General features: G+C 43.8%; 1 protein-coding gene across 1 annotated transcript in view; it reads right to left on the bottom strand.

The window, feature by feature from the left end:
- Positions 1 to 26,113, bottom strand: part of LOC131094585 (butyrophilin subfamily 2 member A2-like) — a 29,304-nt gene extending 3,191 nt beyond the window's left edge. The window contains exons 1-7 of the mRNA XM_058042243.1: positions 26,020 to 26,113; positions 18,090 to 18,389; positions 14,259 to 14,357; positions 12,226 to 12,252; positions 11,709 to 11,735; positions 320 to 340; positions 183 to 209 (exon numbers count right to left, since the gene is read on the bottom strand). Of these exons, the coding sequence (XP_057898226.1) occupies positions 183 to 209; positions 320 to 340; positions 11,709 to 11,735; positions 12,226 to 12,252; positions 14,259 to 14,357; positions 18,090 to 18,389; positions 26,020 to 26,113 (595 nt within the window). The remainder of the gene's footprint in view (positions 1 to 182; positions 210 to 319; positions 341 to 11,708; positions 11,736 to 12,225; positions 12,253 to 14,258; positions 14,358 to 18,089; positions 18,390 to 26,019) is intronic.
- Positions 26,114 to 26,387: the final 274 nt, after the last annotated feature.

Below are 26,387 nucleotides of genomic sequence, written 5' to 3'. Positions count from 1 at the left end.
AAGAGGAAGAAGATGAGGATGGGGATGAGGATGAGGATGAGGATGAGGATGAGGATGAGGATGAGGATGAGGATGAGGATGAGGAAGGGGAAGGGGAAGGGGAAGAAGATGAGGATGACGATGAGGAAGAGGACGATGAGGAAGAGGAAGATGAAGAAGAGGAAGGCTCGGGCCGCACTCACCCGCGTGGCTCTGGGCCCGTCGGAAATCTGCTGGAGAGCAGCAGCGCTAATTACCGGTAATTATCGCTGATTGACGGCCATTAACGCTCATTAAGGGCATCTCATTTGCATATGGCCGGGGGGTGGGAACCACTCACCGAGCTGGGCCTGGAGCTGCTCTGGAACGAGAACGGCGAGAGGTCAGGGGGGACACGTGAGGGACACGTGAGTGTGACACCTGAGGGACACCTGAGTGTGACAATTGTGTGTGACACCTGAGTGTGACACCTGAGTGACACCTGAGTGACACCTGTGTGTGACACCAGTGTGTGACAATTGTGTGTGACACCTGAGTGTGACAATGGTGTGTGACACCTGAGGGACACATCTGTGACACCTGAGAGTGACACCTGTGTGTGACAACTGAGTGACACCTCTGTGACACCTGAGTGTGACACATGTGTGTGACACCTGAGTGTGACACCTGAGTGACACCTGAGTGACACCTGTGCGACACCTGTGTGTGACACCTGTGTGTGAGACCTGAGTGTGACACCTGTGTGTGACACCTGTGTGACACCTGAGTGACACCTGTGTGTAACACCTGTGTGTGACACCTGTGTGACACCTGTGTGTGACACCTGAGTGTGACACCTGAGTGTGACAATTGTGTGTGACACCTGAGTGTGACACCTGTGTGACACCTGTGTGACACCTGAGTGACACCTGTGTGTAACACCTGTGTGTGACACCTGTGTGACACCTGAGTGTGACACCTGAGTGACACCTGAGTGTGACACCTGTGTGTGACACCTGTGTGTGACACCTGTGTGTGACACCTGAGTGTGACACCTGTGTGTGACACCAGTGTGACACCTGAGTGCGACACCTGAGTGACACCTGTGTGTGACACCTGTGTGTGACACCTGTGTGACACCTGAGTGTGACACCTGAGTGACACCTGAGTGTGACACCTGTGTGACACCTGTGTGTGACACCTGAGTGACACCTGAGTGTGACACCTGTGTGTGACACCTGAGTGTGACACCTGTGTGTGACACCTGGGTGACACCTGAGTGACACCTGTGTGTGACACCTGTGTGACACCTGAGTGTGACACCTGAGTGTGACACCTGAGTGTGACACCTGTGTGTGACACCTGAGTGTGACAATTGTGTGTGACACCTGAGTGTGACACCTGTGTGTGACACCTGAGTGACACCTGAGTGTGACACCTGTGTGTGACACCTGAGTGACACCTGTGTGTGACACCTGAGTGACACCTGAGTGTGACACCTGAGTGACACCTGAGTGACACCTGTGTGTGACACCTGTGTGTGACACCTGAGTGACACCTGAGTGTGACACCTGAGTGACACCTGTGTGTGACACCTGAGTGACACCTGAGTGTGACACCTGAGTGACACCTGAGTGACACCTGTGTGACACCTGTGTGTGACACCTGAGTGTGACACCTGAGTGTGACACCTGAGTGTGACACCTGAGTGACACCTGTGTGTGACACCTGTGTGTGACACCTGTGTGTGACACCAGTGTGTGACACCTGAGTGTGACACCTGTGTGACACCTGTGTGTGACACCTGTGTGTGACACCTGAGTGTGACACCTGAGTGTGACACCTGAGTGACACCTGTGTGTGACACCTGTGTGTGACACCTGAGTGTGACACCTGAGTGTGACACCTGTGTGACACCTGAGTGTGACACCTGTGTGTGACACCTGAGTGTGACACCTGTGTGTGATACCTGTGTGTGACACCTGTGTGTGACACCTGAGTGTGACACCTGAGTGTGACACCTGTGTGTGACACCTGAGTATGACACCTGAGTGTGACACCTGAGTGACACCTGTGTGTGACACCTGTGTGTGACACCTGTGTGTGACACCAGTGTGTGACACCTGTGTGTGACACCTGTGTGTGACACCTGAGTGTGACACCTGTGTGACACCTGAGTGTGACACCTGTGTGTGACACCTGTGTGTGACACCTGAGTGTGACACCTGAGTGTGACACCTGTGTGTGACACCTGAGTGTGACACCTGAGTGTGACACCCGTGTGTGACACCTGAGTGTGACACCTGTGTGACACCTGTGTGACACCTGAGTGTGACACCTGAGTGTGACACCTGAGTGACACCTGTGTGTGACACCTGAGTGTGACACCTGTGTGTGACACCTGAGTGTGACACCTGAGTGTGACACCTGAGTGTGACACCTGTGTGTGACACCTGTGTGTGACACCTGAGTGTGACACCTGAGTGTGACACCTGAGTGACACCTGTGTGTGACACCTGTGTGTGACACCTGAGTGTGACACCTGTGTGACACCTGAGTGTGACACCTGAGTGTGACACCTGTGTGACACCTGAGTGACACCTGTGCGACACCTGTGTGACACCTGTGTGTGACACCTGAGTGTGACCCCTGAGTGCGACACCTGAGTGTGACACCTGAGTGTGACACCTGTGTGACACCTGAGTGTGACACCTGAGTGTGACACCTGTGTGACACCTGAGTGTGACACCTGTGTGTGACACCTGAGTGTGACACCTGAGTGACACCTGAGTGTGACACCTGAGTGTGACACCTGTGTGACACCTGAGTGTGACACCTGAGTGACACCTGTGTGTGACACCTGTGTGTGACACCTGTGTGTGACACCTGTGTGTGACACCTGAGTGTGACACCTGAGTGACACCTGTGTGACACCTGTGTGACACCTGAGTGACACCTGAGTGTGACACCTGTATGTGACACCTGAGTGACACCTGAGTGTGACACCTGAGTGACACCTGTGTGTGACACCTGTGTGTGACACCTGTGTGTGACACCTGAGTGTGACACCTGAGTGACACCTGTGTGACACCTGTGTGACACCTGAGTGACACCTGAGTGTGACACCTGAGTGTGACACCTGAGTGTGACACCTGTGTGACACCTGAGTGTGACACCTGAGTGTGACACCTGAGTGTGACACGTGTGTGACACCTGTGTGTGACACCTGTATGTGACACCTGAGTGACACCTCTGTGACACCTGAGTGTGACACCTGTGTGTGACACCTGTGTGTGACACCTGTGTGACACCTGAGTGTGACACCTGAGTGTGACACCTGTGTGACACCTGTGTGTGACACCTGAGTGTGACACCTGAGTGTGACACCTGTGTGTGACACCTGTGTGTGACACCTGAGTGACACCTGAGTGACACCTGTGTGACACCTGAGTGTGACACCTGAGTGTGACACCTGAGTGTGACACCGGTGTGTGACACCTGTGTGTGACACCTGAGTGACACCTGTGTGTGACACCTGAGTGACACCTGTGTGACACCTGAGTGTGACACCTGTGTGTGACACCTGAGTGACACCTGTGTGACACCTGAGTGTGACACCTGAGTGACACCTGTGTGTGACACCTGTGTGTGACACCTGTGTGACACCTGAGTGTGACACCTGAGTGTGACACCTGAGTGACACCTGTGTGACACCTGTGTGTGACACCTGAGTGACACCTGAGTGTGACACCTGTGTGTGACACCTGTGTGTGACACCTGAGTGTGACACCTGTGTGACACCTGTGTGACACCTGAGTGTGACACCTGAGTGTGACACCTGTGTGACACCTGAGTGTGACACCTGATTGTGACACCTGTGTGTGACACCTGAGTGTGACACCTGTGTGACACCTGTGTGTGACACCTGAGTGTGACACCTGTGTGTGACACCTGTGTGACACCTGTGTGTGACACCTGTGTGACACCTGAGTGTGACACCTGTGTGTGACACCTGTGTGACATCTGTGTGTGACACCTGTGTGTAACACCTGTGTGACACCTGAGTGTGACACCTGTGTGACACCTGTGTGACACCTGTGTGACACCTGTGTGTGACACCTGAGTGACACCTGTGTGTGACACCTGAGTGTGACACCTGAGTGACACCTGAGTGTGACAATTGTGTGTGACACCTGAGTGTGACACCTGAGTGTGACCCCTGTGTGTGACACCTGAGTGTGACACCTGTGTGTGACACCTGAGTGACACCTGTGTGACACCTGTGTGTGACACCTGAGTGTGACACCTGAGTGACACCTGAGTGTGACACCTGAGTGTGACACCTGAGTGACACCTGTGTGACACCTGTGTGTGACACCTGAGTGTGACACCTGTGTGACACCTGAGTGTGACACCTGAGTGACACCTGAGTGACACCTGTGTGACACCTGTGTGTGACACCTGAGTGTGACACCTGAGTGACACCTGTGTGACACCTGTGTGTGACACCTGTGTGTGACACCTGTGTGTGACACCTGAGTGTGACAACTGTGTGTGACACCTGTGTGACACCTGTGTGTGACACCTGTGTGTGACACCTGAGTGTGACACCTGAGTGTGACAATTGTGTGTGACACCTGAGTGTGACACCTGTGTGTGACACCTGTGTGTGACACCTGAGTGTGACACCTGAGTGTGACAATTGTGTGTGACACCTGAGTGTGACACCTGAGTGTGACACCTGAGTGACACCTGTGTGACACCTGTGTGTGACACCTGAGTGACACCTGAGTGTGACACCTGTGTGTGACACCTGTGTGTGACACCTGAGTGTGACACCTGTGTGACACCTGTGTGACACCTGAGTGTGACACCTGAGTGTGACACCTGTGTGACACCTGAGTGTGACACCTGATTGTGACACCTGTGTGTGACACCTGAGTGTGACACCTGTGTGACACCTGTGTGTGACACCTGAGTGTGACACCTGTGTGTGACACCTGTGTGACACCTGTGTGTGACACCTGTGTGACACCTGAGTGTGACACCTGTGTGTGACACCTGTGTGACATCTGTGTGTGACACCTGTGTGTAACACCTGTGTGACACCTGAGTGTGACACCTGTGTGACACCTGTGTGACACCTGTGTGACACCTGTGTGTGACACCTGAGTGACACCTGTGTGTGACACCTGAGTGTGACACCTGAGTGACACCTGAGTGTGACAATTGTGTGTGACACCTGAGTGTGACACCTGAGTGTGACCCCTGTGTGTGACACCTGAGTGTGACACCTGTGTGTGACACCTGAGTGACACCTGTGTGACACCTGTGTGTGACACCTGAGTGTGACACCTGAGTGACACCTGAGTGTGACACCTGAGTGTGACACCTGAGTGACACCTGTGTGACACCTGTGTGTGACACCTGAGTGTGACACCTGTGTGACACCTGAGTGTGACACCTGAGTGACACCTGAGTGACACCTGTGTGACACCTGTGTGTGACACCTGAGTGTGACACCTGAGTGACACCTGTGTGACACCTGTGTGTGACACCTGTGTGTGACCCCTGTGTGTGACACCTGAGTGTGACACCTGAGTGTGACAATTGTGTGTGACACCTGAGTGTGACACCTGTGTGTGACACCTGTGTGTGACACCTGAGTGTGACACCTGAGTGTGACAATTGTGTGTGACACCTGAGTGTGACACCTGTGTGTGACACCTGTGTGTGACACCTGAGTGTGACACCTGAGTGACACCTGAGTGTGACACCTGTGTGTGACACCTGTGTGTGACACCTGAGTGTGACACCTGAGTGTGACACCTGTGTGACACCTGTGTGTGACACCTGTGTGTAACACCTGTGTGACACCTGAGTGTGACACCTGTGTGTGACACCTGAGTGACACCTGAGTGACACCTGTGTGTGACACCTGTGTGTGACACCTGAGTGTGACACCTGTGTGTGACACCTGAGTGACACCTGTGTGACACCTGAGTGTGACACCTGAGTGTGACACCTGAGTGACACCTGAGTGTGACACCTGAGTGTGACACCTGTGTGTGACACCTGTGTGTGACACCTGAGTGACACCTGAGTGTGACACCTGTGTGTGACACCTGAGTGTGACACCTGAGTGTGACACCTGTGTGACACCTGAGTGACACCTGAGTGTGACACCTGAGTGACACCTGTGTGACACCTGAGTGTGACACCTGAGTGTGACACCTGTGTGACACCTGAGTGTGACACCTGAGTGTGACACCTGTGTGTGACACCTGAGTGTGACACCTGTGTGACACCTGAGTGTGACACCTGAGTGTGACACCTGAGTGTGACACCTGTGTGTGACACCTGAGTGACACCTGAGTGTGACACCTGAGTGACACCTGAGGGACACCTCTGTGACACCTGTGTGTGACACCTGAGTGTGACAATTGTGTGTGACACCTGAGTGTGACACCTGAGTGACACCTGTGTGTGACACCTGAGTGTGACACCTGTGTGACACCTGAGTGTGACACCTGTGTGTGACACCTGAGTGTGACACCTGAGTGTGACACCTGTGTGACACCTGTGTGACACCTGTGTGTGACACCTGAGTGACACCTGAGTGTGACACCTGTGTGACACCTGAGTGACACCTGAGTGACACCTGTGTGTGACACCTGTTTGTGACACCTGTGTGTGACACCTGAGTGTGACACCTGAGTGTGACACCTGTGTGTGACACCTGAGTGACACCTGTGTGACACCTGTGTGTGACACCTGTGTGTGACACCTGAGTGTGACACCTGAGTGTGACACCTGAGTGACACCTGAGAGTGACACCTGAGTGACACCTGTGTGTGACACCTGAGTGTGACACCTGTGTGTGACACCTGTGTGTGACACCTGAGTGTGACACCTGAGTGTGACACCTGTGTGTGACACCTGTGTGACACCTGTTTGTGACACCTGAGTGTGACACCTGAGTGACACCTGAGTGACACCTGTGTGTGACACCTGTGTGTGACACCTGAGTGACACCTGAGTGACACCTGAGTGTGACACCTGTGTCAATGTCTAATCAGTCATTAATTATTCTCTGTCTAATCAATCATTAATTGGCCTATTTCTAATTAATCATTATTAATCTCTGTCTAATCGATCATTGGTCAATGCCTAATCAATCATTAATTAGTCTTTGTCTAATCAATCATTAATTAGTCTCTGTCTAATAACAATTTAATAAATACCTAATCAATTACTCATTAGTCTCTAATCAATCCTTAATGAGTCCCTGTCTAACAATCGTTAATTAGACAATGCCTAATCAATCATTAATCTGTCTGTGTTTAATCAATCGTTAATTAGCCAATATCTAATCAATCATTTATTACACTCTTTCTAATCAATCTTGAATGAGTCCCTCTCTAATCAACTATTAATTAGTCAATGCCCGATCAATCATTAAGTAGTCTCTGTCTAATCAGTCATTAATTAGTCAATGTCTAATCAATCATTAATTAGTCCCTGGCTAATCGATCATTAATTAGAGCCTCACCCAGTCTCGTGTCCATCTCCAGTTTCTCTGCAGGGGCAGAAAAGGAAATTGGGGAATTCTGGGATATCAATTAATTAAATAATTAATCTTTAGAAATTAATATTTGTGAATAAATAGCTCATTATTATTAATTACCTAAAATGAATATATTATTATAAATGATTAATTAATAAATACAATTCTTAAAAATAATGAATTATTTTAAAAATTATTGTTAAAACTAATCATTATTAATGACTAATTGAAATTAATTATTAGAAAATTTAATTTATTTTTATACATTTATGATTACAATGAATAATTTCTTATTATTAACTTGCTATTAGATAATTGAATTTATTATTAGCAATCAATAATTATTAATGAATATTTCTTTATTATTTACTTAAGAGAATTCAATTATTTATTAGAAATTCATAATTACTAATGAATATTTTATCATTTTTTTAATTTCTGAAAATAAATTTTATTTAAAATTAATATTAATTGATATTATATTATTATTAATTTATTATGAGAAACTTAAATTCTATTAGAAATTGTTGATTATTTATTAATATTGCAATTCTATTATTTTCTTCCTAGAAAATTGTTTTTATTAGACATTGATAATAATTAATACTTTATTATTATAAAAATAAAAATAATAGTTATAAATTAATATTAACAATTAATAATTTGTTATTATTCAATAATTCCTAGAAAATTCATTTTATTGATAGAAGTGAATAACTATTAATGAATATTTTTATTTTTAATTAAGAGAAAATAATTATTAATATATAATTTATTAATAATTTGTTATTAGAAATCTGAAATAGCTATTATACATTAATGATAAAAAACAAATATTAAAACATGATTTAAATAATTAATCCATAATTAATTCAGGCTTAAACAAATTTTAAATTAATTTGAAATTTCCCATTTTTTTGTGTCTTTTTCCCAAAATAATCTCAGATTTTCCCTCTGATAAATAATTAATTGCTGAATGAATTGATTAATTAACTAATTAATTACGGAACTAATTCGCAGAAATCTCAATTCCCAAAATCGCAGCTTGAGCATTTTTACCCCTCTGGAGTTTCCCCGTCACCTCCTCTGGAAAAAAGAGAAAAATTGAAATTATTAATTGGCAATTAATCATTAATTAGTGCCAGACTAATAATGAATAGTGGCTGCTATACATAAATAATTAATTCATTTATTATTTTGTAAAATTTTTATTTTTATTTATTATTTTCATTTATGAGTTAGTAATTAGTAATTCATTATCATTCTTTCATATTTTTATTGCTAATTTTAATATAATTAATTATTATTATTATTACTTTAATTATTTTAATTATATTTTATATACTTTATTATTATTAATTACTGCATTATTTTTAATTATTATATTGTATTTAATATTTAATTATCTAATTATAATTAATTAACTTTTTATTGCTAATTAACTATTGTGTTTAATATAAATTTAATTATTTATTAATTAATTATTGCAAACTTTTTAGCTAAATAATTAAAATTACAATTAATATAATAATTAAATCTATGAATATTATTACGAATATTAATTGAAATAAATAATAATCAGAATAAAGCTAATAAAGAATTCGAGTCTAATTATTAACGTCCCTATTAATTAGTCATTGTTTAATAAATCATTAATTAGTCTATGTCTGAGCAATAATTAATCTATCTACGTCTAATAAATAATTAATTATTCTACATGTAATAATAATTAGTCTATGTCTAATCAGTAATTAATTTATCTGTGTCTAATAAATAATTAATTAGTCTATTTGTACTAATTAATTAGTCTTCCTGTAATTATAATTAGTCTATGTCTAATCAATCATTATTTAGATAATTAACCTAAGTCTAATAATTAATTAACCTAGGATTAATAATTAGCTAATTAGCGGCTAATATATCATTCATTAGGGGCTGATAACAAATTAATTAAATGCTAATAAATTAATAATTAGCCGGTAATTGTTAATTAATTCTAATAATGATTTTATTAGTTGTTATTAATGAATGAATGCAGCTCTTACCCAGCTCCATCCTGAGCTCCTCGGTCTCTGCGGGGATTCGGGAATTTGGGAATTCGGAGATTTCGGAATTTGGGGAATTTGGGGATTTGGGAATTTGGGGATTTCGGAATTTGGGAATTTGGGAATTTGGGGAATTTGGGAATTTGGGGAATTTGGGGAATTTGGGGATTCGGGAATTTGGGGAATTTGGGAATTTGGGGATTCGGGAATTTGGGGAATTTGGGGATTTGGAGATTTGGGAATTTGGGAATTTGGGGATTCGGGGATTTGGGGATTCGGGAATTTGGAGAATTTGGAGTATTGGGGAATTTGGGGATTTCGGAATTTGGGGATTTGGGGATTCGGGGATTTGGGGATTTGCGAATTTGGGGAATTTGCGGAATTTGGGGATTTGGGAATTTGGGGATTTGGGAATTTGGGAATTCGGAGATTTGGGAATTCGGGGATTTGGGAATTTGGGGATTTGGGGATTTGGGAATTTGGGGATTCGGGGATTTGGGGAATTTGGAGATTCGTGAATTTGGGGAATTTGGGAATTTGGGGAATTTGAGGATTCGGAGATTTCGGAATTTGGGGATTTGGGAATTTGGGGAATTTGGGAATTTTGGAATTTGGGGAATTTGGGGATTCGGGGATTTGCGAATTTGGGGAATTTGAGAATTTGGGAATTCGGGAATTTGTGGATTTGGGAATTTGGGGATTTGGGGATTCGGGGAATTTGGGAATTCGGGAATTTGGGAATTTGGGAATTTGGGAATTCGGGGATTTGGGAATTCGGGGATTTCGGGATTCGGGGATTTGTGGAATTGGGGGATTTGGGAATTTGGGGAATTTGAGAATTTGGGGATTCAGGAATTTGGGGAATTTGGGGATTTGGGGACGGGAATTTTGGGGAATTCAGAAATTTTTGGAGAATTTGGGGAATTTTTGGGATTTGGGAATGGGAATTTTGGGGAACTTGGGGATTTAGGAACAGAAATTCCGGGAATTTGGGGATTTAGGAATGGAATTTTGGAGGATTCCAGGAATTGTTGGGATTTAGGAACGGCAATTCTGGGAATTCAGGAATTTTGGAGGATTCCAGGAATTTGGGGGATTTAGGGACAGGAATTCTGGGAATTTTTTGGAATTCAGGGACAGGAATTTTGGGGAATATCGGGAATTTTTGGGATTTAGAAACAGAATTTCTGGGAATTGGGGGGTTTAGGAGCAGGATGTTTGGGGAATTTGTGGATTTAGAAATGGAATTTTGGAGGATTCCGGGAATTTTGGGGGAATTTGGGGAATTTTGGGATTTAGGAAAGGGAATTTGGGGGAAATTTGGGGATTTAGGGACGGAATTTTGGAGGGTTCCAGGAATTTTTGGGATTTTGGGAATTTTGAGGGAATTTGGAGATTTAGGGATGGGAATTTTGGGGAATTTTTGGGATTTAGGGTGGGAAATTCCAGGGGAATTTGGGAATTCTGGGAATTTTTGGGAATTTGGGGTGGAAATTTTGGGAGATTTTGGGAATTTGGGGTCGGGAATTTGGGAATTTAGGGATGGGAATTTTGGGGAATTCCAGAAATTTTTGGGATTTAGGAAAGGAAGTTCTGGGAATTTGGGGATTAAGGAATGGGAATTCCGGGATTTGGGGGATTTAGGGATGGGAATTCCGGGAATTTGGGGAATTTTTGGGATTTAGGACTGGGAATTCCGGGAATTTGGGGAATTTTTGGGATTTAGGACTGGGAATTGTGGGGGATGTTGGGGATTTGGGGATGGGAATTTGGGGAATTTTGGGGATTTAGGAACAGAAATTCTGGGAATTTGGGGATTTAGGAGCAGGAATTTGGGAGGATTCCAGGAATTTTGGGGATTTAGGGATGGGAATTTTGGGATTTAGGGGCTCGAATTCAGGAATTGCAGGGGGATCTGGGGATTTAGAGATGGGAATTTCAGGGAATTTGGGATTTCGGCACAGGGGTTTGGGGGATTTGGGTCATTTTTAGGATTTATGAATGGAAATTTTGGGGAAATTTGGGGAATATTTGGGATTTAAGAGCAGGAAATTTTGGGAATTCCTGGGAATTTGGGGATTTTGGGGCTGGAACTTTGGGAATTTTGGGGATTTGGGGAATTGCAGAGCTGAGCTCACCCTCGCTGATTTCCTGCTGGGATTTCCCTGGGAACGGGAGAGGAAATGGGATTTGAAATGGAATTTTTGTTTCTATTCTTTAATTTTTGAAGTTTTATTTTATTTCATTTCTTTTCTTTTGATTTATTGTCGTTTCATATTTTATTTCGTTTCGTTTTTATCTTTTATTTATAATTTCATTACATTTCATATTTCATTCTATTTTTAAAATATAATTTATTTTCATTTAATTTCATTTATTGTATTCTATTTTTAAAAATTTAATTTATTTCACATCATTTAATTTAATTTAATTTCATCGATTTTATTCAATTTTATTTCATCTCAATTTAATTTAGTTTAATTAATTTCATTTCATTTTATATAGTATTTAATTCTGCTTTCTTTTTGATGGAAATTAATCTAAATTTAAAATTATTTAAAATTAAATGTAAATTTAATTAAAATAATGAAAAATTAATATAAATCATGAAAAATTAATTAATAATTAATAAACGCAATTCATTAATGCACTCACGCTCCTGAGCCAGAATCCGGCGGTCTCCTGGGGAACCGGTAATTAGGAGATAATTAATGGGAAATTAATGGGCAGATAATGGGAAATTAATGGATAATTAATGGGTAATTAAATGATACATCATGGGTAATTAATTGGTAAATGTTGGGTAATTAATGAGAAATTAATGGGTAATAAATGGGGACATTATGGGTGATGAATGGGTTATTAATGATGGGTAATTAATTGGCAGTTAATTGGTTATAAATGGATAATTATTTGGTAATTATTGAATAAATTAGGAGTGATTAATTGGTAATTAATGAGTAAATAATGGATAAATTACTGGGTAATTAATGAGCAATTAATGGGTGCTGAATGGTTAATGAACAGGAAATTAATATCTAATAAATCGGTAATTAATGGGTACAGAGTGGGTAATTAGTTGGTAATTAGTGGGTATTTACCAGGGAAATGAATGGGTAATTAATCGCTAATTAATGGGTAGTTAATGATCAACAATAATGATTAATTAATAGCGACTAATTAGTAGCTAATAACTGGGTAGTTAATGATGAATAATTGTGTTATTAATGGGTAATTAGTGGTTAATTAATGGGTAATGAATTTTTAATTCATGAAATAAAGGGAGGAAAAGGGGAAAGAAAAATGGAAATGGGGAAGAAAACGAAAAACGGAAAAATTGAAGGGGAAAAATGAGGGGGAAAAGGGCAGAAATGGGAAAAATGGAAAAATGGGGAAAAACAGAAAAAGAGGAGGAAGAAAAAGGGAAAGAAAAAGCGGGAAAGGGAAGAAGAAAAGGGAAAAGAGAAACAAAAAAAGAGAGAAAAAGGGAAGAAAAACAGAAATGAAAGGGAAATAGAAAGGGGGGAAAGGAAGAAAAAGAGGGAAAAGGGGGAAAAAAGTGAAGAAAAAGAGGGGAAATGGGGGGGAAAGGAAATAAAAAAGGGGAAAGAGGAAAAAAGGGAATTGAAAAGGGGAAATGGGAAAAAGGGAAATAAAAGGGGAGGAAAAGGTGGAAAAGAGGGAAATGGAAAGGAGGGAAAACGGAACAAAAAGGGAAAGAGGAGGAAAAAATAGAAATGAAAGGGAAATAAAAGGGGGGGAAAGGGAGGAAAAAAGGGGAAATTGGGGGGGAAATAAAAAGGAAATAAAAAGGGGGAAATGATAAAGGAAATTTAAAGTGGGGAAAAGGGAAGAAAAAGGGAAATAAAAAGGGAGAAAGAAGGGGAAAAACAGAAATAAAAAGGGAAATGGAAAGAGAGAAAAGGGGGGAAAAAGAAAAATTGGGGGGAAAGGGGAAATAAAAAGGAAATAAAAAGGGGAAAAGGGGGAAATAAAAAGGAAATTAAAAGGGAAGAAAACGAGGGGGAAAGGGAAAAAAGGGAGAAAGGGGAAATAAAAAAGCTGGGAAAAGGGGAAAAAAGGGAATAAAAAGGGGGGAAAAGGAGGGAAAAGGGGGAAATGGAGGGAAAATGGGAAATAAAAAGGAAATAAAAAGGGGAAAATAATAAAGGAAATTTAAAGTGGGGAAAAGGAAAGAAAAAGGGAAATAAAGAGGGAGAAAAAAGGGGAAAAACAGAAATAAAAAGGGAAATAGAAAGAGGGAAAAGGGAGAAAAAGGGGAAATAAAAAGGAAATAAAAAGGGGGAAATAAAAAGGAAATTAAAAGGGGAAAAGGGGGAAATAAAAAGGGAAGAGAAAGGGAAGAGAAAGAGGGGGAAAGGGAAAAAAAGGGAGAAAAGGGAATAAAAAGGGGGGGAAAGGAGGAAAAAGGGGGAAATGGAGGAAAATGGGAATGGAGGAAAATGGGAATGGAGGGAAATGGGAATGGAGGAAAAAGGGGGAAATGGAGGAAAATGGGAATAAAGGGAAAAGAAGGGAAATGGAGGGAAAAGAGGGGAAATGGAGGAAAATGGGAATGGAGGGAAATGGGAATGGAGGGAAAATGGGAATGGAGGGAAATGGGAATGGAGGGAAATGGGAATGGAGGGAAAATGGGAAATGTTGATTTTTGGGGATTTTCTGCTCACGACGCAGGCGGGCAGCCGCGGCCAGCGCCAGGCACAGCGCGAGGATGAGGAGCAGGACGAAGGCCGGGAGCCACGGCGACGGCGACGGGAAGAAAACGTCTGGAAAGGAACCCGGGAATCGCAGAAAAAACGGGAATTATGGAAGAAAAACCCCTGGAATTCAGTACAAAAATGGGTGTTCTGGCCAAAAAATAAAAAAAAAATGGGAATTATGGAAGAAAAACCCCTGGAATTCAGTACAAAAATGGGTGTTATGGCCAAAAAATAAAAAAAAAATGGGAATTGTGGTTAAAAAAATTCCATTTTAAAAAACGGGATTATGGCAAAAAACGGGAATGCTGTAAAAAAGCTGGAATTACGGCGAAAAGAAATCCGGGAATTCCGTCCAAAAAAATGGGAATTATGGCGAATAAAATGGGAATTCCAATAAAAATGGGAATTGTGGCAAAAAAACCCCAGGAATTCCATAAAAAAATGTAATTATGGCAAAAACCCCCAGGAATTCCATCAGAAAATGGGAATTACGGCCAAAAAATGGGAATTCCATAAATAATGTTATTATGGCAAAAAAACCCCCAGGAATTCTGTAGAAAAATGGGAATTATGGTCAAAAAATGGGAATTCTGTAGAAATCCCGGAATTATGGCAAAAAACCACTGGAATTCCATAAAAATGGGAATTATGGCAAAAAACCAAGAATTCAGTTTAAAAAAAAGGGAAATTATGGCCAAAAAAAAAAGGGAATTCTGTAAAAAAATTGTAATTATGGCTAAAAACCACCAGGAATTCTGTAAAAAAAAGAAATGGGAACTATGGCTAAAAACCCAGGAATTCCATCAGAAATTGGGAGTTATGGCAAAAAACCCGAGGAATTATGTAAAAAATGGCAATTATGGCCAAAAAAATGGGAATTCTGTAAAAAACCCGGAATTGTGGCAAAAAAACCACTGGAATTCCATTAAAAATTGGAATTATGGCCAAAAAATGGTAATTCCATAAATAATGTAATTATGGCAAAAAACCCCAGGAATTCAGTTTAAAAAAAAGGGAAATTATGGCCAAAAAATGGGAATTCTGTAAAAAATTGTAATTATGGCAAAAAAACCCCAGAAATTCTGCAGAAAAATGGGAATTACGGCCAAAAAAATGGGAATTCTGTAAAAATCCCGGAATTATGGCAAAAAAACCACTGGAATTCCATTAAAAATTATTTATTCCATAAATAATTACATTATTTATGGAATTCCCATTTGTGGCCAAAAAATGGGAATTCTATAAATAATGTAATTATGGCAAAAAACCCCAGGAATTCTGTAAAAAAAAAATTGGGAATTATGACTAAAAACCCAGGAATTCCATCAGAAATTGGGAGATATGGCAAAAAACCCGAGGAATTACGTAAAAAATGGGAATTCTGTCAAAAAAAAAAGGAATTCTGGAAAAAATGGGAATTATGGGAAAAATGGGAATTCCATTAAAAAATGGGAACTATGGCCAAAAAAAATTGGTAATTCTGTTACAAATGTTAGTTCCATTCCAAAATTGGAATTATGGCAAAAAATGGGAATTGTGGCCAAAAAAACCCCGGGAATTTCATTAAAAATGGGAATTCCATCCCAAACTGGGAATCCCATCCCAAACTGGGAATTCCACCCCAAACTGGGAATTCCAACCCAAACTGGGAATTCCACCCCAACTGGGAATCCCATCCCAAACTGGGAATCCCATCCCAAACTGGGAATTTCATCCCAAACTGGGAATCCCATCCCAGACTGGCAATCCCATCCCAAACTGGGAATTCCAATCCCCAAACTGGGAATTTCATCCCAAACTGGGAATCCCATCCCAAACTGGGAATTCCAATCCCCAAACTGGGAATTTCATCCCAAACTGGGAATCTCATCCCAAACTGGGAATTCCAATCCCCAAACTGGGAATTCCAGCCATAAACTGGGAATTCCAACCCAAACTGGGAATTCCATCCCAAACTGGGAATTCCAATCCCCAAACTGGGAATCCCATCCCAAACTGGGAATTCCAATCCCCAAACTGGGAATTCCACCCCAAACTGGGAATTCCAACCCAAACTGGGAATTCCACCCCAAACTGGGAATCCCATCCCAAACTGGGAATCCCATCCCAAACTGGGAATTCCAATCCCCAAACTGGGAATCCCATCCCAAACTGGGAATCCCAACCCAAACTGGGAATTCCAACCCAAACTGGGAATTCCATCCATAAACTGGGAATCCCATCCCAAACTGGGAATCCCATCCCAAACTGGGAATCCCATCCCAAACTGGGAATTCCATCCCGACTCCTCCCCCATCCCACAGAAAACCACCCCGCCCAATTTGGGACCTTCCCAAACCCCCAGAAAACCCCAGAAACTCCCAAAAACCTCCGGAAAATGCTGGAAAACCCAAGAAAAACCCAAGAAAATCCCAGAAAACTCTGGAAAGTCCCAAAAAACAACGGAAAATTTCCCCAAAACCTGAAAATCCCTGGAAAATCCCCCCAAAAATCTGGAAAACCGCAGAAAACCCAAGAAAACCCCGGAAAACCCCAGAAAACCCCAGAAAACTCTGGAAAACCTTGTAAACACTCAGGAAACCCCAGAATATGCCAGAAAAGCTCAGAAAACACCCAAAAAAACCTGGAAAACCCCAGAAAACACCAGAAAAGTGCAGGAATATTCAGAAAATTAAAAAAAAAAAAAAAAAAAAAAAAACAAACATGGAAAACCCAAGAAAACCCCAGAAAATCCCAGAAAACGCTGGAAAATCCCAGAAAAGCCCAGAAAACCCCGGGAAACTCAAGAAAATCCCCAAAACCCCTGGAAGCCCAGAAAATCCAAGAAAACACTGGAAAGTTCCAGAAAAAAAAAAACAGAAAATCCCAGACAACACCGGAAAACCCCAAGAAAATCCCAGAAAATTCCAGAAAACCTCAGAAAATCCCAGAAAACCTCAGAAAATCCCAGAAAAGTCCAGAAAATCCCAGAAAACTCCAAAAAACACAAGAAAACCCCAGAAAATCCCAGAAAACGCTGGAAAATCCCAGAAAACTCAAAAAAAAAAAACACAAGAAAAGCCCAGAAAATCCCAGAAAAGTCCAGAAAATCCCAGAAAACTCCAAAAAAAAAGCACAATAAAAGCCCAGAAAATCCCAGAAAATGCTGGAAAATCCCAGAAAACTAAAAAAAAAAACCACAAGAAAACCCCAGAAAATGCTGGAAAATCCCAGAAAACTCCAAAAAACACAAGAAAATTCCAGAAAATCCCAGAAAACTCAAAAAAAAACACAAGAAAAGCCCAGAAAATCCCAGAAAACCCAAAAAGCCGCTCCAGAAAACCCCACAAAATTACAAAAATACCCGAAAATCACCCAAAAAATCCCAAAACACCCCAAACTCCGCTGGATTTTCCCACTGGGTGCAGAATTGCCGATTTCCCGGCCCCTCACCGGCGATGACCAGGGCGGGTTCTGCAGAAAATCCCGCGCTGGAAACCCCAAGAAAACCCCAGAAAACCCAAAAAACCACCCCAGAAAACCTACAAAATTACCCCCCAAAAAAATCCCAAAAAACCCCAAACCCCAAACCCCGCTGGATTTTCCCATTCCATGCAGAATTGCCGATTTCCCGGCCCCTCACCGGCGATGACCAGGGCGGGTTCTGCGGCCGATCCCGCGCTGGAAACCCCAAGAAAACACCAGAAAACCCCAGAAAATCCCAGAAAACCTACAAAATCACCCAAAAAAAACCCCAAACCCCAAACCCCGCTGGATTTTCCCATTGGGTGCAGAATTCCCGATATCCCGGCCCCTCACCGGCGATGACCACGGCGGACTCGGCGGCCGCTCCCGGTTCCGCTCCCAGGGCCCGGCAAACGGCGCCGGCGGTGCCGGAGCCCGGCCGGAGCAGCAGCGAGATCCCGGCGTTTTGGGGATTTTCCGAATGTGGGGAATGTTCGGGATCGCCGGGATTCTCCGCAGCCCCCGGGAGGTCCCGGGCGGCCCCGGAGCCCCAGAGCAGGCGCAGGTTCGGCTCCGGCGGCTCCGCCCGGCACCGCAGGCGGATCCCGGCCGGGCCCGGCGCCTCCAGCAGCAGCAGCGGCGGCCGGAGCGTCCCTGCAGGGAGGGGAGGGAAAATCGCGGAGGTGACGGGGGGGGAAAGAGGATTTGGGGGCAAAAATCTCCGATTTGGGTCAATATTCCCCAATTGATTTGGGTCAATGATCCCAGATTGATTGGGATCAATATTCCCCAATTGATTTGGGTCAATGATCCCAGATTGATTGGGGTCAATATTCCCCAATTGATTTGGGTCAATGATCCCAGATTGATTGGGATCAATATTCCCCAATTCATTTGGGTCAATGATCCCACATTGATCTGGATCAATATTCCCCAATTGATTTGGGTCAATGATCCCAGATTGATTGGGGTCAATATTCCCTAATTGATTTGGGTCAATGATCCCAGATTGATTGGGGTCAATATTCCCCAATTGATTTGGGTCAATGATCCCACATTGATTGGGGTCAATATTCCCCAATTGATTTGGGTCAATGATCCCACATTGATCTGGATCAATATTCCCCAATTCATTTGGGTCAATAATCCCTGATTGACTGGGATCAATAATCCTGAATTGACTGGGATCAATAATCCTGAATTGACTGGGATCAATATTGCCAAATTCATTGGGATCAATAATCCCGAACAGATTGGGGTAGATATTCCCAGGATTGATTTGGATCAATAATCCCTGATTGACTGGGATCAATAATCCCGAACTGATTGGGGTCAATATCCTGGGATTGATTGGGATCAATAATCCTGAATTGACTGGGATCAATAATCCCAAACTGATTTGGATCAATATTCCCAGGATTGATTTGGATCAATATTCCCTGACTGACTGGATCAATAATCCTGAATTGATTAGGATCAATAATCCCGAACTGATTTGGATCAATATTCCCAGGATTGATTTGGATCAATAATCTCTGATTGACTGGGATCAATAATCCTGAATTGACTGGGATCAATATCGCCAAATTTATTGGGATCAATATTCCCAGGATTGATTTGGATCAATATTCCCCAGCTGATTGGAGTCAATAATCCCGAATTTATGTGGATTGAAGATCCTGAATTTATTTGGATTGATAACCCTGAATTGATCTGGATCAATATTCCCCAATTGATTTGGGTCAATGATCTCAGAGTGAGTGCGATCAATAATTTGGAATTGGCTGGTATTAATATTCCCAGATGGTTTGGGATCAATCGTCACAGATTGATTCGGGTCAATAATCCTGGAATTTATTTGGGTCAGTAATCCCAGATTGATTGGGATCAATAATCCTGAATTGGTTGGCATCAATATTCCCAAATTGTTTGGTGTCAATATTCTCAAACTCATTGGGATCAATAATCCTGGGATTGATTTGGATCAATAATCCTGAATTTATTGCGGTCAATAATCCTAAATTGATCAGGGTCAATAATCCCTGATTGATTGGGGTCTATAATCCTGAATTGATTGGCATCAATATTCCCACATTCATTGGTATCAATATCCCAAATTGTTTGGGATCAATACTCCCAAATTGTTTGGGATCCATATTGTCAAATTGATTGGGATCAATAATCCTGAATTGATTTGGAGTAATAATCCCCAATTGATTTGGGTCAATAATCCCCAAATGATTTGGATCAATATTCTCAAATTCACTGGGATCAATAATCCCCAATTAATTGGGATCAATACTCCCTGATTGATTTGGGTCAATAATCATGGATTGATTTGGGTCAATAATCCGCAAATTGATTGGGGTCAATATCCTGGGATTGATTGGGATCAATAATCCCTGATTGACTGGGATCAATAATCCTGAATTGACTGGGATCAATATCGCCGAATTTATTGGGATCAATATTCCCAGGATTGATTTGGATCAATATTCCCCAGCTGAGTGGAGTCAATAATCCCGAATTTATGTGGATTGAAGATCCTGAATTTATTTGGATTGATAACCCTGAATTGATCTGGATCAATAATCCCCAATTGATTGGGGTCAATATCCTGAATTGATTGCAGTCAGTATCCTGGGACTGATTGGGATCAATAATACCAGATTGATTTGGGTCAATAATTCTGAATTGATTGGGGTCAATAATCCCAGTTTGATTTGGGTCAATAATCCCCAATTTATTTGGATCAATAATCATGGATTGATTGGGATCAATATTCCCACATTCATTGGTATCAATATTCCCAAATTGTTCGGGATCAATATTCTCAAATTCATTGGGACCAATGGTCTTGAATTTATTTGGATCAATGATCTCTGATTAATCGGGATCAATAATCCCAGATGGATTGGGGTCAATAATCCTGACTCGATTGAGATCAATAATCCCCAAATGATTTGGATCAATATTCCCAAATTCATTTGGATCAATAATCCCCAATTGATTGGGATCAATAATCCCGGATTGATTGGGGCCAGTAATTCAGAATTGATTGGTATCAATATTCTCAAATTATTTGGGATCAATAATCCCTGATTGATTGGGGTCAGTAATTCAGAATTGATTGGTATCAATATTCTCAAATTATTTGGGATCAATAATCCCTGATTGATTGGGGTCAGTAATTCAGAATTGATTGGTATCAATATTCTCAAATTGTTTGGGATCAATAATCCCGGATTGATTGGGGTCAATGTTCCCCAACTGATTTGGGTCAATAATCATTGAATGATTGGGGTCAAAAACCCTGGGATTGATTGGGATCAATAATCCCAGATCGATTTGGATCAATAATCCTGGGATTGATTGGGATCAATAATCCTGGGATTGATTGGGATCAATAATCCCAGATTGATTATTGATCCCAAACAATTGATTGGAATCGATATTCTGGGATTGATTGGGATCAATATCCCAGAATTCTTTCTGATCGATGTTCCCAAATTGATTGGGATCAATGTTCCCAAATATTTGGGGTTCAATATCCCGGCATTTCTGGGGTTCCAAATCCCGGAGTTTTGGGGTTTCCCATTCCCGGGATTTTTGGGGTTCCCGGAGTTTTGGGGTTTCCCATTCCTGGGATTTTTGGGGTTCCCGGGATTTTTGGGGTTTCCCATTCCCGGGATTTTTGGGGTTTCCCATTCCCGGGATTTTTGGGGGTTCCCGGAGTTTTTGGGGTTTCCCGTTTCCAGGGTTTTTGGGGTTTCCCATTCCCGGGATTTTTGGGGTTCCCGGGGTTTTTGGGGTTTCCCATTCCCGGGATTTTTGGGGTTCCCGGAGTTTTTGGGGTTTCTGTTTCCCAGGGTTTTTGGGGTTTCCCATTCCCGGGATTTTGGGGGTTCCCGGAGTTTTTGGGGTTTCTGTTTCCAGGGTTTTTGGGGTTTCCCATTCCTGGGATTTTTGGGGTTCCCGGAGTTTTTGGGGTTTCTGTTTCCCAGGGTTTTTGGGGTTTCCCATTCCCGGGATTTTTGGGGTTCCCGGAGTTTTTGGGGTTTCTGTTTCCCAGGGTTTTTGGGGTTTCCTATTCCCGGGATTTTTGGGGTTCCCGGGGTTTTTGGGGTTTCCCATTCCCGGGATTTTTGGGGTTCCCGGAGTTTTTGGGGTTTCTGTTTCCCAGGGTTTTTGGGGTTTCCCATTCCGGGGATTTTTGGGGTTCCCCATTCCTGGGATTTTTGGGGTTCCCGGAATTTTTGGGGTTTCCCATTCCCGGGATTTTTGGGGTTCCCGGAGTTTTTGGGGTTTCTGTTTCCCAGGGTTTTTGGGGTTTCCCATTCCCGGGATTTTTGGGGTTCCCGGAGTTTTTGGGGTTTCTGTTTCCAGGGTTTTTGGGGTTTCCCATTCCTGGGATTTTTGGGGTTCCCGGAGTTTTTGGGGTTTCTGTTTCCCAGGGTTTTTGGGGTTTCCCATTCCCGGGATTTTTGGGGTTCCCGGAGTTTTTGGGGTTTCTGTTTCCCAGGGTTTTTGGGGTTTCTCATTCCTGGGATTTTTGGGGTTCCCAGAGTTTTTGGGGTTTCCCGTTACCAGGGTTTTTGGGGTTTCCCATTCCCGGGATTTTTGGGGTTCCCGGAATTTTTTGGGTTTCCCATTCCTGGGATTTTTGGGGTTTCCCATTCCCGGGATTTTTGGGGTTCCCGGAAGTTTTGGGGTTTCCCATTCCCGGGATTTTTGGGGTTTCCCATTCCCGGGATTTTGGGGTTCCCGGAGTTTTTGGGGTTTCTGTTTCCCAGGGTTTTTGGGGTTTCCCATTCCCGGGATTTTTGGGGTTCCCGGAGTTTTGGGGGTTTCTGTTTCCAGGGTTTTTGGGGTTTCCCATTCCCGGGATTTTTGGGGTTCCCGGAGTTTTTGGGGTTTCTGTTTCCCAGGGTTTTTGGGGTTTCCCATTCCCGGGATTTTGGGGTTCCCGGAGTTTTTGGGGTTTCTGTTTCCCAGGGTTTTTGGGGTTTCTCATTCCTGGGATTTTTGGGGTTCCCAGAGTTTTTGGGGTTTCCCGTTACCAGGGTTTTTGGGGTTTCCCATTCCCGGGATTTTGGGGGTTCCCGGAGTTTTTGGGGTTTCTGCTTCCCAGGGTTTTTGGGGTTTCCCATTCCCGGGATTTTGGGGGTTCCCGGAGTTTTTGGGGTTTCTGTTTCCCAGGGTTTTTGGGGTTTCCCATTCCCGGGATTTTTGGGGTTCCCGGAGTTTTTGGGGTTTCCCATTCCCGGGATTTTTGGGGTTCCCGGAGTTTTTGGGGTTTCTGTTTCCCAGGGTTTTTGGGGTTTCCTATTCCCGGGATTTTGGGGGTTCCCGGAGTTTTTGGGGTTTCTGTTTCCCAGGGTTTTTGGGGTTTCCCATTCCGGGGATTTTTGGGGTTCCCCATTCCCGGGATTTTTGGGGTTCCCGGAATTTTTGGGGTTTCCCATTCCCGGGATTTTTGGGGTTCCCGGAGTTTTTGGGGTTTCTGTTTCCCAGGGTTTTTGGGGTTTCCCATTCCCGGGATTTTTGGGGTTCCCGGAGTTTTTGGGGTTTCTGTTTCCAGGGTTTTTGGGGTTTCCCATTCCTGGGATTTTTGGGGTTCCCGGAGTTTTTGGGGTTTCTGTTTCCCAGGGTTTTTGGGGTTTCCCATTCCCGGGATTTTTGGGGTTCCCGGAGTTTTTGGGGTTTCTGTTTCCCAGGGTTTTTGGGGTTTCTCATTCCTGGGATTTTTGGGGTTCCCAGAGTTTTTGGGGTTTCCCGTTACCAGGGTTTTTGGGGTTTCCCATTCCCGGGATTTTTGGGGTTCCCGGAATTTTTTGGGTTTCCCATTCCTGGGATTTTTGGGGTTTCCCATTCCCGGGATTTTTGGGGTTCCCGGAAGTTTTGGGGTTTCCCATTCCCGGGATTTTTGGGGTTTCCCATTCCCGGGATTTTGGGGTTCCCGGAGTTTTTGGGGTTTCTGTTTCCCAGGGTTTTTGGGGTTTCCCATTCCTGGGATTTTTGGGGTTCCCGGAGTTTTTGGGGTTTCTGTTTCCCAGGGTTTTTGGGGTTTCCCATTCCCGGGATTTTTGGGGTTCCCGGAGTTTTGGGGGTTTCTGTTTCCAGGGTTTTTGGGGTTTCCCATTCCCGGGATTTTTGGGGTTCCCGGAGTTTTTGGGGTTTCTGTTTCCCAGGGTTTTTGGGGTTTCCCATTCCTGGGATTTTTGGGGTTCCCGGAGTTTTTGGGGTTTCTGTTTCCAGGGTTTTTGGGGTTTCCCATTCCCGGGATTTTGGGGGTTCCCGGAGTTTTTGGGGTTTCTGTTTCCCAGGGTTTTTGGGGTTTCCCATTCCCGGGATTTTGGGGTTCCCGGAGTTTTTGGGGTTTCTGTTTCCCAGGGTTTTTGGGGTTTCCCATTCCTGGGATTTTTGGGGTTCCCGGAATTTTTGGGGTTTCCCATTCCCGGGATTTTTGGGGTTTCCCATTCCTGGGATTTTTGGGGTTCCCGGAGTTTTTGGGGTTTCTGTTTCCCAGGGTTTTTGGGGTTTCCCATTCCCGGGATTTTGGGGGTTCCCGGAGTTTTTGGGGTTTCTGTTTCCCAGGGTTTTTGGGGTTTCCCATTCCCGGGATTTTTGGGGTTCCCGGAGTTTTTGGGGTTTCCCATTCCCGGGATTTTTGGGGTTCCCGGAGTTTTTGGGGTTTCTGTTTCCCAGGGTTTTTGGGGTTTCCTATTCCCGGGATTTTGGGGGTTCCCGGAGTTTTTGGGGTTTCTGTTTCCCAGGGTTTTTGGGGTTTCCCATTCCCGGGATTTTTGGGGTTCCCGGAGTTTTTGGGGTTTCTGTTTCCCAGGGTTTTTGGGGTTTCCCATTCCCGGGATTTTGGGGGTTCCCGGAGTTTTTGGGGTTTCCCGTTACCAGGGTTTTTGGGGTTTCCCATTCCTGGGATTTTTGGGGTTCCCGGAGTTTTTGGGGTTTCTGTTTCCCAGGGTTTTTGGGGTTTCCCATTCCCGGGATTTTTGGGGTTCCCGGAGTTTTTGGGGTTTCCCGTTTCCAGGGTTTTTGGGGTTTCCCATTCCCGGGATTTTGGGGGTTCCCGGAGTTTTTGGGGTTTCCCATTCCCGGGATTTTTGGGGTTCCCGGAGTTTTTGGGGTTTCTGTTTCCCAGGGTTTTTGGGGTTTCCTATTCCCGGGATTTTGGGGGTTCCCGGAGTTTTTGGGGTTTCTGCTTCCCAGGGTTTTTGGGGTTTCCCATTCCCGGGATTTTTGGGGTTCCTGGAGTTTTTGGGGTTTCTGTTTCCAGGGTTTTTGGGGTTTCTCATTCCTGGGATTTTTGGGTTTAACATTCCTGGGATTTTAGGATTTCCCATTCCCAGGGTTTTGGGGTTTCCCATTCCCAGAGTTTTTGGGGTTTCCCATTCCCGAGATTTTTGGGGTTTCCTGTTCCCAGGATTTTTGGGGTTTTCAGTTCCTGGGATTCTGTGTTTCCCATTCCCTGGATTTTTTGGGGATTTCTCAGAGTTTTTGGGGTTCCATACCCCGGAATTTTTGGGGTTTCCCATTCCCAGCATTTTTGGGGTTTTCTGTTCCCGGGATTTTTGGGGTTCCATATCCCGGAGTTTTTGGGGTTTCTGTTTCCTGGGATTTTTGGGGTTCAGTATCCCAGAATTTATGGAGTTCCTGGGGTTTTTGGGGTTCCCCATTCCCGGAGTTTTTGGGGTTTCCCATTCCCAGAGTTTTTGGGGTTTTTGGTTCCCAGGATTCTGTGTTTCCCATTCCCTGGATCTTTTGGGATTTCTCAGTTTTCAGGGTTCCATATCCCGGAGTTTTTGAGGTTTCCAATTCCCAGATTTTTTTTTTGAGTTTTCTGTTCCTGGGATTTTTTGGGGTTTTTTGTTCCCAGAACTTTTGGGCTTCCATTTCCCGGGACTTTTGGGGTTTCCCATTCCCGGGATTTTTGGGGTTCCCGGAGTTTTTGGGATTTCTGTTTCCAGGGTTTTTGGGGTTTCTCATTCCTGGGATTTTTGGGTTTAACATTCCTGGGATTTTAGGATTTCCCATTCCCAGAGTTTTTGGGGTTCAATATCCCGGAATTCTTTGAGATTCACATTCTGGGATTCTTTGGATTCAATATTCCCGAATTTTTTGTGTTTCATATCTCGGGATTTTTGGGGTTCCTGGGGTTTTTGGGGTTTCCCATTCCCAGAGTTCAGGATCCCCGTTGCCGGGACGGGATCACGGCTCTGTGGGGCTTTGGATCCTGAATTGCCGATTCCCGATCCCACAAACTCACCGGTTATGGGACGGAGCACGGAGAGCGCCAGGAGCAGCAGCAGCAGCGGGGGCGGCACTCCTGATCCCATTCCTGATCCCATTCCTGATCCCATTCCTGATCCCATTCCTGGTCCCATTCCTGATCCCATTCCTGATCCCATTCCTGGTCCTGATTCTGATCCCAATCCAATATCCCGATCCCAATCCAGATCCTGTTCCTGATCCTGATCCCAATCCCGATCCTATTCCTGATCCCAATCCTGATCCTGATCCTGATCCTGATCCAATCCCAATCCTGGTCCTGGTCCTGATCCTATTCCTGATCTTATTCTTGATCCCACTCCTGATCCTAATCCTATTCCTGATCCCAATCCTGGTCCTGATCCT

The sequence above is a fragment of the Melospiza georgiana genome, chromosome 30, assembly GCF_028018845.1.
Source record: "Melospiza georgiana isolate bMelGeo1 chromosome 30, bMelGeo1.pri, whole genome shotgun sequence".
Classification (NCBI taxonomy): Eukaryota; Metazoa; Chordata; class Aves; order Passeriformes; family Passerellidae; genus Melospiza; species Melospiza georgiana.
Note: the sequence above shows the minus strand (reverse complement) of the source record. Positions and strands in the feature narration are given on the sequence as shown.